Source organism: Macrotis lagotis, chromosome 4, assembly GCF_037893015.1.
Source record: "Macrotis lagotis isolate mMagLag1 chromosome 4, bilby.v1.9.chrom.fasta, whole genome shotgun sequence".
Lineage (NCBI taxonomy): Eukaryota > Metazoa > Chordata > Mammalia > Peramelemorphia > Peramelidae > Macrotis > Macrotis lagotis.
The window spans coordinates 54110338-54125893 of NC_133661.1; the positions used below are offsets into that span (position 1 = coordinate 54110338).

General features: G+C 41.6%; 1 protein-coding gene across 9 annotated transcripts in view; it reads right to left on the reverse strand.

Moving 5' to 3' along the window:
• Positions 1-15556, reverse strand: part of USP54 (ubiquitin specific peptidase 54) — a 130226-nt gene that overhangs the window by 8126 nt on the left and 106544 nt on the right. For 8 of the 9 annotated variants that reach the window (XR_012477792.1, XM_074232846.1, XM_074232840.1 and 5 more), the window contains 5 exons: positions 13735-13889; positions 10440-10613; positions 7124-7243; positions 6120-6297; positions 1833-3250 (listed from right to left, as the gene is read on the reverse strand). Coding sequence is in view for 8 of the 9 variants with exons in the window: in XM_074232846.1 (XP_074088947.1) it covers positions 1833-3250; positions 6120-6297; positions 7124-7243; positions 10440-10613; positions 13735-13889 (2045 nt within the window). In the remaining variant the exon portion in view is untranslated. Of the gene's footprint in view, positions 1-1832; positions 3251-6119; positions 6298-7123; positions 7244-10439; positions 10614-13734; positions 13890-15556 lie in introns of those variants that run through there. The other variant, XM_074232847.1, reaches the window with a different exon arrangement.

Sequence of the window (15556 nt, forward strand, 5' to 3'; positions counted from 1 at the left end):
AAAATTCCTTTTCCTAGGGTCACTCAGTGATCCAAATGTCCAATTTAGTTCAGGTGGTCCTCAGGCCATAGAGGCATATGCCTGTTACCAGCACCATGCAAAAAGTTTTTCTAGATTCCTAAAACTTTCCAGAGCTCCTGTCTTGTTAAGAATACAACCTTTAAAAACTTGTATACCATGATGAGGGGATAGAAAATGGTGGTCAATTCAGTAATTATAGAAAATAAATAGGGTTGGTTTTTCATTACGTTTCAGTTGGTTTCTAAGAACCCAAATAACCTCTTAATATTTCACTTCCAGAAATAGCTAGGAACTAAGTCCAAAAAAGTTAATAAATTGTGTCTCCCACTCGATCCAGTGACCCATTTCTAGATCTATACTCCAAAGAGATCAAGGAAAGAAGGATCTAATCATAAAAAAAAAAACATGTTTATAGCAACTCTTGGTAAAATCCAAAACCTGAAAACCAAGGAAGTATTCCCAATAGGGGAATGGATTAACATATTGTGTAGTGGCTGTTCCATAAGAAATGATGAAAGGAAAAGCTGTAGTGAAACCTGGAACACTTGTAGGGTACTCACTTCTCGCTAGGGAAATGACTGACTGAGGAACATGGTCAACATGCATATCTATTATAAGGATTTTGTTTTTCCTTTTCTTTTTCAATGGTGGGGATAGAAGGGAGGGGAAAATTATTTTTGATCACTGAAAAAAACTGTAATAAAAATTGTATGCTGGGTAATTGTAGCAAGTGAGCCTACACCACAATGGGAACTATATGTCAAAAGAGGAAAAATATAAATTATAGTACCTGAAGAGATGAAAGGGACCTTAGAAATCTTTTACTTTCCAAATATTCTCAATAATTCTCATTTGTCTTTTATGTGTTATTCAAAGTCATACTAATTTACAAAGCAGAGATTAGAACCCAGGTGTTTTAATTTCCCAGTCAACTACTCTTTTAGCAATTGTGAAAAAAAATTTCTTTTAAACTGAACATCAATTAGATGTTTTACAATTTTAAATAGATAAAGCTTCGCACTAAAAAGTTCTATTTCATACATTCTACCTGCATGAACAAGTCAGATACCTTTGATGTGACTCCCAAGCTACAGACATCATTATGACATATATGTGTGTGTGCATACACACACATATATAAACTTGAATGAAATCTAATCATGTATGAAGGGCATCATGGCAAGCTGAAAATGTAATGGTTCTTTCTAAGGATCTAGAAATATCATGATGGAGACCTGGCTTAACAGAGCAACCTTAATAAAGGATGGACTGGGCAGGTAAATCTATGGAATACTTTCAGTCCCAAGTCTGTGGGCATGCTTCTTCCCCTTGTCCTATTAGGCAATATTTTGTAAATTACATGTTTCTTCAGAATGTTCCCTGATTCCTAAGTGCAGGATAATGCAAAGTCCTGGAGACTCTGATGACTAATTTTTAGGAGGCAGAAGTCATTGTCTGGAGAATCAGGGGTTCTTTCTAATGATTCTCTCTATTTGCCATTTCAGACTGAGAAAAATAGTTGGTATTTGACCCAATTCACTAGTTATTTGTTTTTTGTAAGGCAATGGGGTTAAGCAACTTGCCCAAGGTCACACAGCTAGGTAATTATTAAATGTCTGAGGTCTTATTTAAACTCAGGTACTTCTGACTCCAGAGCCTGTGCTCTAACCACTGCAACACCTAGCAGCCTCCTGTTTCACTAGTTAAAAGAAATGTAACTATATCCTAATGCAATGTCTATGACTAATTAGTTACTTCTTTATATTTCCCAAGACTCAGTTTAAAATCCTTCTGTCCAGTCACAAGCTTACCTGGATGACCAAGTGGTTGCTGTGATATATCTTGCCTCCCTGGCCCAGGCTGGCTGGCCTGACATGTCTGCAGACTGGCCTGATAAAGAGACTCCAACTCTGAGGTCTCCTGTTCTGTGTCCTCATTCCAGTGTGGGTGCAGATGCATATGGTTTCTCTCAGGATGGAGACCACCAATGCAGGGATCTTGAGGGGAGGGGTTCCTCCCAGGCCCATGAATCCTTGTTCCAGTTTCATAATCAGAGGGAGAACCAGAGAGCCTACTATTGCCCACCCAATGGTCCAGGGGCAGAGAAGTCATTAAGTCATCCCCACTGCCTACCTCCTTTAGCCTAACATCTTCCATTTGTGACATCTTCCCTGGAAGCATGGCTGGTTCTGCCACATTTAACCCCAATCCCCAGGGAGTACCATCACTGCTGTGTGGGGAAGGACTGATGGAGAGAGCATGGTGACTAGAGGGCCCTTCCCAGGAAGGCTGCCTATCCCTCCCATTCAAAGAAGTATGCTGTTTTTTCCAAGAAGAGTGACCAATCCCTTGTCCCTGTGAGATAGGTATCCTGGAGTCTGAAGGATGTGACTCCTTTCTCAACTGAGTTGTCAGTTTCCTATCTTGGGGACCTGTAATCGCCCAGCTTTTGTCACAAGTAGGATCCTTTCGGGTAACCCCATGTATTCTCTGGAACTGCTCTGCCAGGGAGCGAACAAGCCCCTTGGTTCTGGGGACTTCTGGCTTAAAGACCTCTTCGGTGTCCTGCTCCCTTTGTGAAACAAATAAAGTTTCATGGCTATTGGTTTGGTGACACCTGTTAGTTTTCAGTGCAGAATCTGGAGGAAAATGAAGGAAATGTGAGGAAGCAGTAGATTCTTTGGGGTGATAGGTCCCATGATTGGACCAAGCTGAACAATTTGAAGAATTACAGCTGGGGCTTTGAGAATCCCCTCTGTCAGGGGAGACTTTGGAGGCCAAATGTGACCAGGGAGACACCAGGGCAGGCAAAACTGCAGGATCACTTTTCTCTTGGTCCTGCTGCTGGCCAGCATATCTCCCTTCCTGAGGGGGGATATGGCTGCCCCTAGAGTCCAGAAGCCCCTCAGCTAAAGCTCCTGCAGGTTCCCTACCTTGGGAAGAACCCTTCTCAGGCCTCCTCAGCTTGTGTGTTAAGCCTTGCCTGCAGAAAGCGGAGAAAGCATGGCCATTCACATTAGCAGAGGTAGCCAAGAGGTTAGGGAGGGACCTTCCGGGGCAATTGAGTTCTAAGGTGGGTGGGGAGGGTGACTCTGAAGACAGTAAGGAGTGCGATTCATGGCAGGAAGTAGATGGGGGGAAGAAAGAACTGGTCCCAAACTCGGTGTCCTTGCTGGGCTCCAGCTGTGCCTCCTGACTCAACAGTACTTGGAACGAGACAGACTGTTCACTGAAATAAAGGGGAAGAACCAATCATTAATTATCTCTAATGGCAAAAAAAAAAAGTCACTTAAAAAATGCTCATTCTATTTCATCCGTTCATAAAGTCAACATGATTCTTCACAGATTCTTCCTTGATCTGGTGAGTAAAATAAATGGAGAGACAAGCACAAAAAAAGAAACTGTTTAAGGGAGTCACAAACAAGAAAGCACATGGTACACACACCCACACCCACCAGTCAATATTCACCTCTTTTTAAAAGTACATGGTTCGTTCTCATTCTCCCCCCCCACCAATATTCACCTCTTTTTCCTGAACTGGTGCATTTCTTCAAATGGCCCTCATCAAAGTCATACATTCCCATTAAAAGGAGCCTCTGCCTATATCTCCCACTGCCCCCTGCACTCTAACTCCACTCATACGCTCCTATAAAAAAGGTTGCTGGCCAACATGTGGATGATAGAAAGAAGGCAAGGACTGGAAATGGTTGACATCCAACAGCAATAACCCAAAAGGAAGGGGTCATAAGGGAAGAAAGGACAAGGTAGAGTTAACAGATGATAGATTTACAGAGTTTTAAGGTTTGAAAAATGCATTCCACATATTACACTTGATTCTCATAACAACTTTGTGAGGTAGGTGCTATGATTCTTCTCATTTTACAAATGAGGAAACTGAGAACAAGAAAGGTTGCTCAGTCATACAACTACTAACTATCTGAAGCAGGAATTTAAACCAGGTCTTTCAGGTTCCAAGTTCAGCAGTGCAAGCACTAGATCCAAAAGATCACAAGGGTTCTTCCACTAAATCAAGGAGAGATGGATCTTGGGTCAAGAGATTTTGTGGAAATCAACAACTTTATTTTATTTTTCTTCATCAAATGAAAACTAGATATTATTATACCCTGAAATCTTTCTTGAAGGCTATAACAACAATTAGATTCTTGAGATTTTTTTTTTTTTGCAGGGCCATGGGGTTAAGTGATTTGCCCAAAGTCACACAGCTAGGTAATTACTGAGTGTCTGAAGATGGATTTGAACACAGGTTCTCCTGACACCAAGGTCAGTGCTCTCTATTCACTGTGTCACCTAGCTGCACCTTGAGAGTTTTTTCAATTAATTTTTTTGTGATTATTAAATTTTTCACTAATTATGCCTTTTATAGCTCCACAACACAAGTAATAAAATACAACAGCAAACCCTGAGATTAATCAAGTGGTTCAGTTCCAGTTGGTATCTGGAACTAGTTTAGCTATTTAGTACTGATCAGCTATCTAACACCTTACTAAGTTGACTGTTTTGAAACCTAAGTTGCTTAATCAATGGTCTAAATAAGGAAGTTAAAAAACAAAATGGAGGATCCTGGGTGAAAGCAGAAGAAACAGTCCTCTTCAGAACTACCCCTTTAAGCTTTAAAAAATAGTTTATATATCACTGAATTTATTTTTTGAAAATTACATCCCATAGGGGCAGCTAGGTGGTGCAGTGGATAGAGCACCGGCCCTGGAGTCAGGAGTCCCTGAGTTCAAATCTGGCCTCAGACACTTAATATTGCCTAGCTGTGTGGCCTTGGGCAAGCCACTTAACCCCATTTGCCTTGCAAAAAAACCTAAAAAAAAAAATTACATCCCATTTTCATCTGACCTTACCTACCAGCTTACCCTTTGAAGAAATCCTATCTATTCCAAAGCAATCCACTTTCAGAACCAGTAAGGAAAAGTGGTAAGAACCCCAACCCTAAGGAAGACCTCAAAAGGAATAATGATTCTCTTTTTTTAGAAGTGAATCAGAATGAAGATCTTAACAAAATACCTTCTGCTCTCTCTGTTTTCAAGGGGGATAGGCATCCCCAAGATGATTAGATATACAGATATAAGATGCTGCTTTGAAAGTATATAGTTAAGGATACCTTCCTCAGAAAGCAGAGATTGTGTGAGTATGTGATCCAGGGCTAGATTCTCTCAGGATGTTGGGGTAGGTGATCTGTTAGGGAACCTGTACTTTTCCAGGCTTCTCCATCAGTCTTTGGAGAAGAAGAGTCAGTGGTCTAAACTGTTGGAAGTTCTGACTAAGTGATCTGCAATCACAAATATACTCATCTATGGGGAGGCCATCCTACTTGCATGTCTACACTAAAAGATGATCTTCCACAAAAAAGATTTCAAATTCTGCCAGAAGAAATCCTCTTTCCCTGGGTTGGGAAAATACCCAGAGATGGGTGACAGTTCCATTTCTCATAAGAATTGGGGCATCTATAATATACAGATTCCCCAGTCTTGAAATACTGGGCCACAAAAATTTTCTGGACTTGAAAGAATGTCCCCAAATTGTATGCATGCTGAGTAAAATGTTGCAGCAAAGCTAACTCTGGAACCTTCTCAATGTCAGACCTCAGAGTCATCTGTATCTACCTATTTAGAACAGGGAGCTGTAGTAGAATCCTGTGCAAGAAAAGAATTATCACCAACTCCTAGACCATAAGCCTTGACTGATTAATGAAAAAGGCTAAAACTAGTTTGTCTTCTATGTATTCTCTTCCTCTATTTGTAGCCTGAATTATTGTCTCCAAACTAAATTTGTCTTCAAATACTAGCTTCCTCTAACAGGTACAATTTCATTACTTCTTATGTATTTCTCAAAAGACAAATGTAACCTTTCCTATGTACTTTATAACAACCAAATTTATAACTTTAATAGGAGTCTCCACTTTACCCTCTTTGTGCCTAATGTAGGAAGTGACGCTTAATTGGTGAAGGGAAGATTTTTCTGGGATTCCTCTCTCTTCCCAATCTAACTATGAAAGAAAAGCTCTCTCCAGATCACCCAGTGTCATGACCTCCCCTGATGTCCACGGGCTAAGATAACTTCCCAGGCACTACCTTGTTGGCTGAGGGAGGGAGCCCCCCAATGGCGGTGATGGCGGTGGCGGCGGTTGCTGCTGCTGCATGCGATCCTGGAGGCTCCGTGCTTTTCGGATACAGATTTGTAACTTCTTATCAACTATGGTTCTGCTGAGCGTGCTAGAGCTGGCACCATGCAGGGCAAGTCTTAGTTTAGCTAAAATGCAAAACAAAAACAAAACAAAAACAAAAACACACAGCAGAAACAGAACACAGACACAAAGAATAAAATTGAACCAAAAATGAGCAATGAAATGCAGTAACTTAAAAAATGCAGCAGGAGCACAAGACATGGAACATGCAGAGGCTGCTGAGGTGAGGGAGCTGGCAGGCCCTGCCTGGAAGACATCCTGTAGCACCAAAGCCAAGGGGGTCCCCCAGAGGGAATTCAGATCAATTGGTGGACACTATTTTAGGAGGAGTGCTGGAGTTTTCATCTTATTTCCCATAAGTGATTTCTGTGGTCTTCCCTCCTAGTTGCTGGCTTCTAACTAGAAAAAGTAAGGAGAATCAGGACCCTCATGAGACATGCAAAATCACCTGCCTCATCACAGGACCATTCAGCTGGGGGGGGGGTCATGCCACTGATAAGCTCTGGGGCTCTCCAAAGCTCAAGCTTCAACCCCTGCCAGTGACTAGGAATCAGGGAGAAGGAGGAGGGGGTAAAAGCACCCACTCCTGTAGCAAGTTGCACACCTAGGTTAGAGCCTGTTTCCTCTGACCCAAGAAGAGACTGGCCTCCTCCTGTCTGCCCACTGCTTGATCAGTAATGGGGTGCCCGAGGCTGAGGCAGTCATGGACCAGGGGACAGAGGAAGCTCCAGCATCATCTGGGGGCCCTTGCTGAATTCCCTCCAAGTGGTCCCCTAGAGAGCCCCTGGTATCCGATTTGAAGATCCAGACACCAGAGGCCAGCAAGGGCTGCAGCTGGGCCAAGCAAGCAATAATAGCAGCGACAGGAGCTGTGAGGAGTTAGTTACTTACAAATTGCTTCGTTACAGAGAGCCAAAGCTGCAGCACAGTCTCCTCTCTGCTCACGGCGCAGCGCCTCCTCCAACACCGAGTCAGCCTCACGGGTGGACCTCTCAGAGTGGTCACGCCTCCCTGCAAGGGCCAGCACTTGATGCAAATGGGGGGGGGGTAGGCATCTCCATCCAGTCGCCTGCCACAACTGGACAGCCCATGGGCAGTCTCTAGGACCCCAAACCTCCCCAAATGCACAAAGGAGTTCCAGTCACCAATCATCATTTTGCCTTAAGGCTACAAGTTCTGGGCACTCCCTGCCTGAAGAAAGTACACACGGGTATCTATCTCCAGCAGCACAAAGTAAAGTACAGAAAGATGTACTTCTTTATCTCTGCCAGAGAGGAAAACGGTCAAGCTGCTAACTTTGACAGTAGCACAGGTCCCTGGCTGGACACAACTAGCACCTCAACAGGCTGTGGCTGGACATTGGACCACTCCTCACTGCCACCTCAGCTCCAGCCACATGAACAACTAGCTCGAGGGCTTGGGGGGGGCTTCATTTCTGTCTCAGACTAGACTGTGTCCCTAGTGGAGGCACATCCTCTCTGCTTGATAAATGCCTGGCAAATGAATCCTTGATGTGGGTTAGCAAGGCAGTGAGAAGCTTCAGTCAGAGAGGTGCCTACACTGACAGAGGGAGCATTTTGCAGCTCACACGGGAGACAAGGAAAGTACCCCCATTTTCCCTTTGAGAAAACTCAAACTCAGACTAATTGCCAGAGTCAGCTGGTCAGTCCCTAGTGGAGTGGGATGTGGGCCTTGTAGGCCTGGTGCCCTGTCTGGCCTCCTCCTCTGATGGCACATTGCCTCACAATTGAGGGCTGTCCCTAGAATCACTTCTCTTATACATCCTATGCTTCGTAACTCATCATTCCTGCTTCAACCTGACCCTATACATCAAAATTCTTCTGACACCTTGAATTGGAGCCCAGATTTAGAATCCTTATGGAGAAACTCCTATTACAAGTTCCCACCCAAAAGCAACTAGGTTGGCATTGCTACTAGGTTTTGACAGCACTGATACTTTTATATTCTATTGAATTTTAGGATCAACAATATTTTTCAAAGGCTCTTTCCCTTCTTCTCCTGGCTACTTTCTCCATCTACACATACAGTTTCATCAATGAATATAGGGGAAAATCCTCTCTAAAACTGATTTGACAAGTCTGAATAAAAGAAGTGGTAAAAGTGTGGTCATAGGCTGATTCTTGTACAAAGACTCTGTTCATCTCAATCTGTTGTTGGCCTCTCCCATTCAGAACCATGATTTACTTGCAAACTCTAATGTGACTGAAGCTATGAGCTTTCTCAAAGACAAATTGGAACTCACTTTTCTTTGAAAGCCTTGTGGTCCTTTCAGTCCTAAGTGATGCTTATCACTTCATTATATGGACTTGGGAAACAAGTTCATGATTTTTTTGTTGCTGTTGGTAGACTCAATTAAGAATGGTCAAGATATCTGAACCACTTTTGTTTTGGGTTTTTTTTTAATTTTTTTTTTTAATTTAAGGCAGTGGAGTTAAGTGACTTGCCCAAAGTCACAAAGCTAGGCAATTATTATATGTCTGAGACAGGATTTGAACTCAGGTCCTCCTGACTCTAAGACTGATGCTCTATCCACTGTGCCACTGAGCTGCCACCTGAACCACTTTTCACAATTTTTTCATTCTTTGCAAGCTGAGTGTAGAAACCAAAGGACACTATGAATATTTACTATGTCCTCAAATTCTCTTGCTTCCAACTTCAAAGGTTCAAAAGAATTAGAGGAAAATAGCAAAAAATATAAGTTTGGTACAGGGAGTTTAGAATTTAGAATTTCTGACACTCCTTTTTGTCTATAGTTTTGAATCTCCAGATGACACAGAATCAGATGAGACTGCCAATACCAATCTACACTCTCAGATACATGATAAAGATTATAAGGTATAGAAGGCAAGATTCTCAGATCCTGTAAGCAGAACTATACAAAGTAGGGTAGATCACCTTGCACCATCCATTCCCTTCTTTTTGTTGTTGTTCTGTTATTTCAATAGTTTCCAACTCTTCATGACCCCATTTTTGGGGGTTTTTTTTGTAAAAATATTTGAGTGGTTTGTCATTTCCTTCTCCAACTCATTTTACAGATGGAAAAACTGAGGCAAACAGGGTTAAGTGCCATGCCCAAGGTCACACAGCTAATAAGACTCTAAGTCCACATTTGAACTCAGGACTTCCTGATTTCAAGCCTGGTTGCTCTCTCCACTGTGTCATCCCTTGAGTCTTAGCCACTCAGGCTTTTCTCATCTAGAAGCTGGAAGTCAAAAACAAAAAAACAGAAGTCAGCAGACTCCCAATATTATTTTGCCAACTAGCTGAGATGGAAAAGTGGAGAAGATCAAGGTTCCTGTGAATCAGAAAGCAATCACAGAGGGGGAAAATCTAGGCAGCTAACAGAAAGCAATAATAATAGAAAAATTTTTTAAATGGAGATTATCAAGGGCAATGGAATTAATTCAAACATATGCAGAGAATATGCAAAGCAGTGCCCTAAAATCTGGATAAGAAGCAAAGAAAGGTAGGGTTGTCTAGGACTGTCTAGCATGGGACATGACAACCAGTAATGCAGGGAGAGGAGTTTCCACATAAAGGTGGGTCCAAAGAGATAGTATACATTCAAATTCTGTACACTACTTATGAAGAGCATCTTACAAGAATGTGTAACCTATGTTAAAGCAATCAGAATTGAAGTTAAAGTGATAGGACCCACATATATTTCTCCAGGCCTCAGGTTTTTTCAAACCTGTGTGCAACTTCCTCTAAAAAGCTCCTCAAACCTGTGAGTTCTTGCTCCAAGAGATACTTCAGAAAGATTACAGAAAACTAGACAAAGTAAACAACTACACCAGAAATGGCCCTCAAAAAATCTTCAGTCTACATGGGAAGAACTTGAATAAAGTTTACAGTACTGTATTTTTCACTCAGTTCTTCCAATATCATTCCTTTATCTATTACTCAATTTAAGATTTATGCAGCTACAGTCTCTATTTCTAATTATGGGAAGTTTTTAGCACAAAGAATCTATTAAAAACCACTCCTCCATCCTCATCTTTATAAAACCAGATTTATTTGTCCTCCAAATCAAGGGACACTATTCTCAATCAACAAGTTAGTCATATTCTAGTTTGACAGCCTCATAAAAATACTGCTCAAACTTGGAAATGGACTGATAAAGAAAAATGTCTTTTGAACCATTTTTCTCTCTCTCTCAGCCCACAGTCTCACCCACAAGAGTTACCCTGATGCTGAAGTTCATCCAAGTCCATGAAGCGGCTGGGGTGTGGATTGAACCCTTGAGCCTCCTCTAATTCCTTCTCCCTCTTCCTTTGAAGTTCCTGCTCCTGGGCCCTCCGAGTCACCTCTTCCTGGAGTTCGTCTAGCTCACTTTTAGAAGATGAAGACAATTCCCTGTCTATGAGATAAAAGAAAAAACTCAACTGTTAAAGATTGAATCAGCAGCCTAAAGGCTAAGTCATTCCATAGTCAGGGTAGCAAAGCCTCTTAATTGCTGCATATGGGTTACAATTGTGTGTGGGGTGGGGGGAGTGTGGGCCCAAGGACTAAGAGGTGTGCTTTTCTTGACTCCACCACTGAATTTGAGGAGGAAGTTAGGACAACTCCCTTCACCTCAGCCTAGATTTTCCCCCTCTCCATTATGATAGTGAAAACTCAACCCTAAGAGTTCACGAATGATCAGACAGAAAGTGCCATAAATGCTAAGGAAGGATTGGAAAGGTCAGGGAAAAACAAAATCAGACTGCTATAAGAGGATGGTACCAGAGCAGTCATTCTACTGCATGCCATGCATTATTGGTGGCACTGGGGGCACTACAATCCATCACCCTTCCAGTCCCCCAGGTTTGAGAGTAGCTGCTGGCTGTTCTGGAACATAGAGGAAGAGTTGAGGCTGATGACATGTTTTTGGAAGTGATAGTGGCCAAGGAAATAAAATGGAAGGAAAGAAGTCAAACGCATCCATTAGAAAATACAAAGTAACACTTAGACAGATGCCTTTTCCAGGGTAGGGTCTTCCCCAATCTTTACCACTGATACCTGCCCTAGAGTCCAGGGAAGCCAGAGACTCTGGCTCCTACTCTGCCTTTTCCAGCTGTTACAGCTCTCAAGATTCCAGAGCACATGTCAAAGATGTTCACAAACTATTGCTAATAGATCTCCCTCCTCATTGCCTGCAGTAGTTCTCCTGGAGAAGCTGGTGATCCAAGCATTATCTCTTCTCCCCCTCAATGTTCAATGACTGGGATAACCTTTCTTCCCACATTTCCCTCATCCCCTTTCCAAAGTACACAATCACTATCCTTCCCATGGTATACAAGGTGGACAGTTAGTGCAGTTTTCTTTAAAAAATTTTTTCTTTTGTTTTCTTTTTTTCTTTTTATTTTATTTAAGGCAATAGAGTTAAGTGACTTGCCCAAGATCACACAGCGAGGCAATTATTAAGTGTCTGAGGCTGGATTTGAACTCAAGTAAGTCCTCCTGACTCCAGGGCAGGTACTCTATCCATTGCGCCCTAGCTGCTCCCATTAGCACAGTTTTAATCTTCAAACTTCAAAATTTAAACACATACAAAGAAAACACTTGAAGGGTTATTTAAATTTGGAGGGAAGTACTTAAGGTTTTTTTTGAGGTACTTAAATTTTAAAATTATTGGTGTTTCTTATTAAAATTCAACATAGCTACCTTGATTTTCAAACTTTGCAATGAACTTTTATCAGCTGTTGACCAGTGACTGAAAGGACTGAATTTGTAATCCTAGCTTTAAGATGGTCCAAAGAAAGTGGTTTTGGAGTATTCACACATTTTGATATGATCCTACAAGAAAAAGTCTAGTGTAAATAAATCAGGTGACTGAGATGGCCAAGTAAGAGAACCTTCTTGACTGATCCACCAGATTAAAGGGTCATCCAGAAATTGTCACACACAAAATACAGAATAACAAGTTAACTAATCTTGTAAAAATTAAAAATTCATAAAACTAAACAAGTATAAAAGAAATTTAAATAATTTAAATTTTCTATTTATTTTTTTAAGTACTTAGCATTTAGGTTTCTGAAATTATTAAAACTTTAAGGGATGGCTAGGTGGCGCAGTGGATAGAGCACTGGCCCTGGAGTCAGGAGGACCTAAGTTCAAATCCGGCCTCAGACACTTAATAATTACCTAGCTGTGTGGCCTTGGGCAGCCACTTAACCCCATTTGCCTTGAAAAACCTAAAAAAACAAACAAAAAAAAAAAACCCTTTTAAAGTTCACTAAATCTTTTGAGACTCCCAGCATTAGAAATTGCCCTGAGCTTGGAATCAGAAAACCTAGGTCTGAATTCTGCTTCTCCATCACTCATGAAGTGCTAATGCACTATTCATTATCCTCTCTGAACCTCACTTTAAAGGATTTTGCAAACCCTAAAAAAACTATGGAAATTCCAGCTAGTCTTACTGTTTAGAAAGGAGTCAGAGCTTGCACAAAGTCTAATTTCACTCAAGACTTTACTTTGGCCCCTTAGCTACCATTTTATTCTTAGTCCTCAAGTACCTTGCTATGTATGAAGGTTCTTTCTCTTGTTGGGGTTTACTACTACCCACTCTTACCTCTAACACAAGACAGGAGGTACTCAGCAAATCTTCCTTGCTAGAGCCTGGGGCTTACAAGCAAGTTGAGGCTTTCATTTTTAACCCCTACCAAGTAGAGATGTGAATTCCCCTACCATGTTATCACTTAACCATACAATTTAAAGGATTCCCTTTCTATTAAATCCCCAGGGTTAGAACTCAACTTGAATGGAATCTGTTCAGGATGAGCTCAGAAGGACAAATAAGACAAGTTTCCCCTTTTACCCACCATTAACAATTCTTGGTCACCTGTGAGCTGAGGTTTGGAATCCTACCTTATAGAAATCTCTTTGGTTTTTATCTCTGCTAAATTCAAATTCCCCTTAGAAAGGTTACACTTTGCCCAAATATGGGTTACTTACCTAGTATGAATGAATTTCTAGTACTTTACTGAGAAATCATTTTGATAAGGAGAAAGTTACAACACTGAGAACCACCAAGATGGGTAAAAAGCACAGCATTAAGGGGTCCAGTGAGTCCCAAGGTTGTCCTGCCACCTTCATGGTCTGGATTGCTGCCAACTACCTTCTCTATGTGCTGACATTAAAACTGGCAGGAACTGCAGAAACAGAGGAGTTTGTTTCCCTGACACTTCTATAAGACAAGAGCTCTCCTGGACAGAGCCAACATTGCCTCAGGGATCCTCTCTGCACTAAAATTTTCTTTCAATTGCCCACTCAGGACTCAAAGCTAAAACTTGCTTCTCAATGTATGATAATATTCAAGCTGTCCCAGAGTTTCACCAAGTTGGACCACAGACTGAGAGAGAAAAATGCATATAAAGAGAAGGGAGAGAAGATGCTCCCACCTTTGTATTCTAATGACAAGTTAATTTCCAATTATCACCTAGTTCTCAAGCCTCCAAGATGCCAGGATGAAGGAAGCCAAGCAATTGAGTCCAACAAACCTGTGCTCTTGTCCTTCCAGGAGAGGGGTTGCTTCTTTGTCCAACCACTTTTAGAAGAGCCCGATTCCCCTTCCAGGATGCTGCTGCTGCTGTGTGACTTTGGGATCTGTCGCCAGGCAGGGATCAACCCAGGTGCTCTTTTCACATTTGCATCCCTTCAAAAGAAAACACAGGGCCCCACGTGAGCATTAGAAAGTCCAAGGGACCAAGCTCCTGGGATTTATTCCCAAGAAGATGGAAGCCAACAACATAAAAAATTTCTAATGAAATGGAACCTACAATGGGAAGATTCAGGCATCATCCATGTCTCTTTTATCTATCTTCTCCTTACCCCTTGCCATACATCCTTAGATATTCCCCCCTATTTTGTTTCACAAATTTACCAGCTAGTCATATGACTGTGCCAGTCCCTTTACTCTCTAATCGTTGGTTTTTAAGCTCTTAAATGGGAGGACAAGATGAAATGATCTCACACCATAGTAGAAAGCTTGTTGAAGCTAGGAAAGGGAGTTAAAAAGTTCTCATGATCTATTTGCTACTAATATAGAAACAGATAGTATGACATAAAGGTCAGAATACAATACTATAGACTTAGGGTCAAATCTCAGTTTTGACACTTATTGAGTAACCCTGGGCAAATCACTTAATTTCTCAGGTAAATTTTTAGGATTGATTTATTAAGGCCCAGATGAGCTTTAATTTACAGCAGTTGAGAGGTCAGAGATTTAGAGTTGGGAAGAGTCTTAAAGGTCATCTAGTTCAAGCCCCTTGTCTTAAAGATGAGGAAAATTGAGACCTGGAGAGGATGAGTGACATATCCAAGACGATACCAGCAGTAAGCCACACAAGTGGAATTTAAACCTAGGGGAAAGAAGCTTCTGACACCAGAAAGTTTTAATGCAAGAAAGTAAAATCACATCCAAAACATCTTGAGGATCCAACTGCTTCATAACCATACTGCTGGAAATTCTAACTTTGGGAAAAGAAAGGGCAATCCTCTGAAGGATATCCATGAGACAGAGAAGTGGGTAACAAAGGGGTGGTGACTCAGCTGGGGTCCCCCAAGGGTCAACTCACACAGATCTGACTACAAATAGAACTCAACTTCTGTGGCCCTCTGAGCAAAGGCAAGGGGAGCTGGCCTGTGCCTGGGTCCAGTCCTCTGCTTTGCATGTTATTCATCAAAAGTACTCAGTGTAATGAAAACAGCACTGGCTAAGGAGCCATGAGACCTCAGTATGAGGCCCCACTTTAACCCCAGCTGCCTTGCAATGTTGTGCCAATATCAGCTCTTGGGCTCAGATGGTTTCTCTGTAAAATGAGTTCTGAAATGCTATGACTACAAATAGTAATGACTTTCATCATTCTGGGTGAAGTAAAATTCATCTACACCATGCAGTACAAGTCCTTCAGTGTTTCAGCACTTCTTCCACACCCTTTGTTCTCAGCTGAGGACCTTCTATTATACTGAAAACAAAATTATAATAATATTCAAAGTAAGCTCCAACTTCTCTCTGTTCATTTTAAAGCTCTTTGACATCATTTCCCACTTGCTTTCTTTTCCCGAGTGTATGACAAAAAGGTGACCCTTCTTGCTAAAGGCCAAGCCCTCTACAAGTACACTTGATTCTATCCACTCCTGTCTTCTCTAGTAGATTGCATTCTCAATCATCCCCCATCCTGAAGCTTTAACCTCTTCCTATCAACTGGTTTTCCTTTTCAACTGCCTTCAGATATACTCAAGCTATCATCCTCTCTCCTCCCTATCTTTATTTGCTGTCTACTTTATCCCCCCTCACTGACTTCTCAATCTTTTGCAATT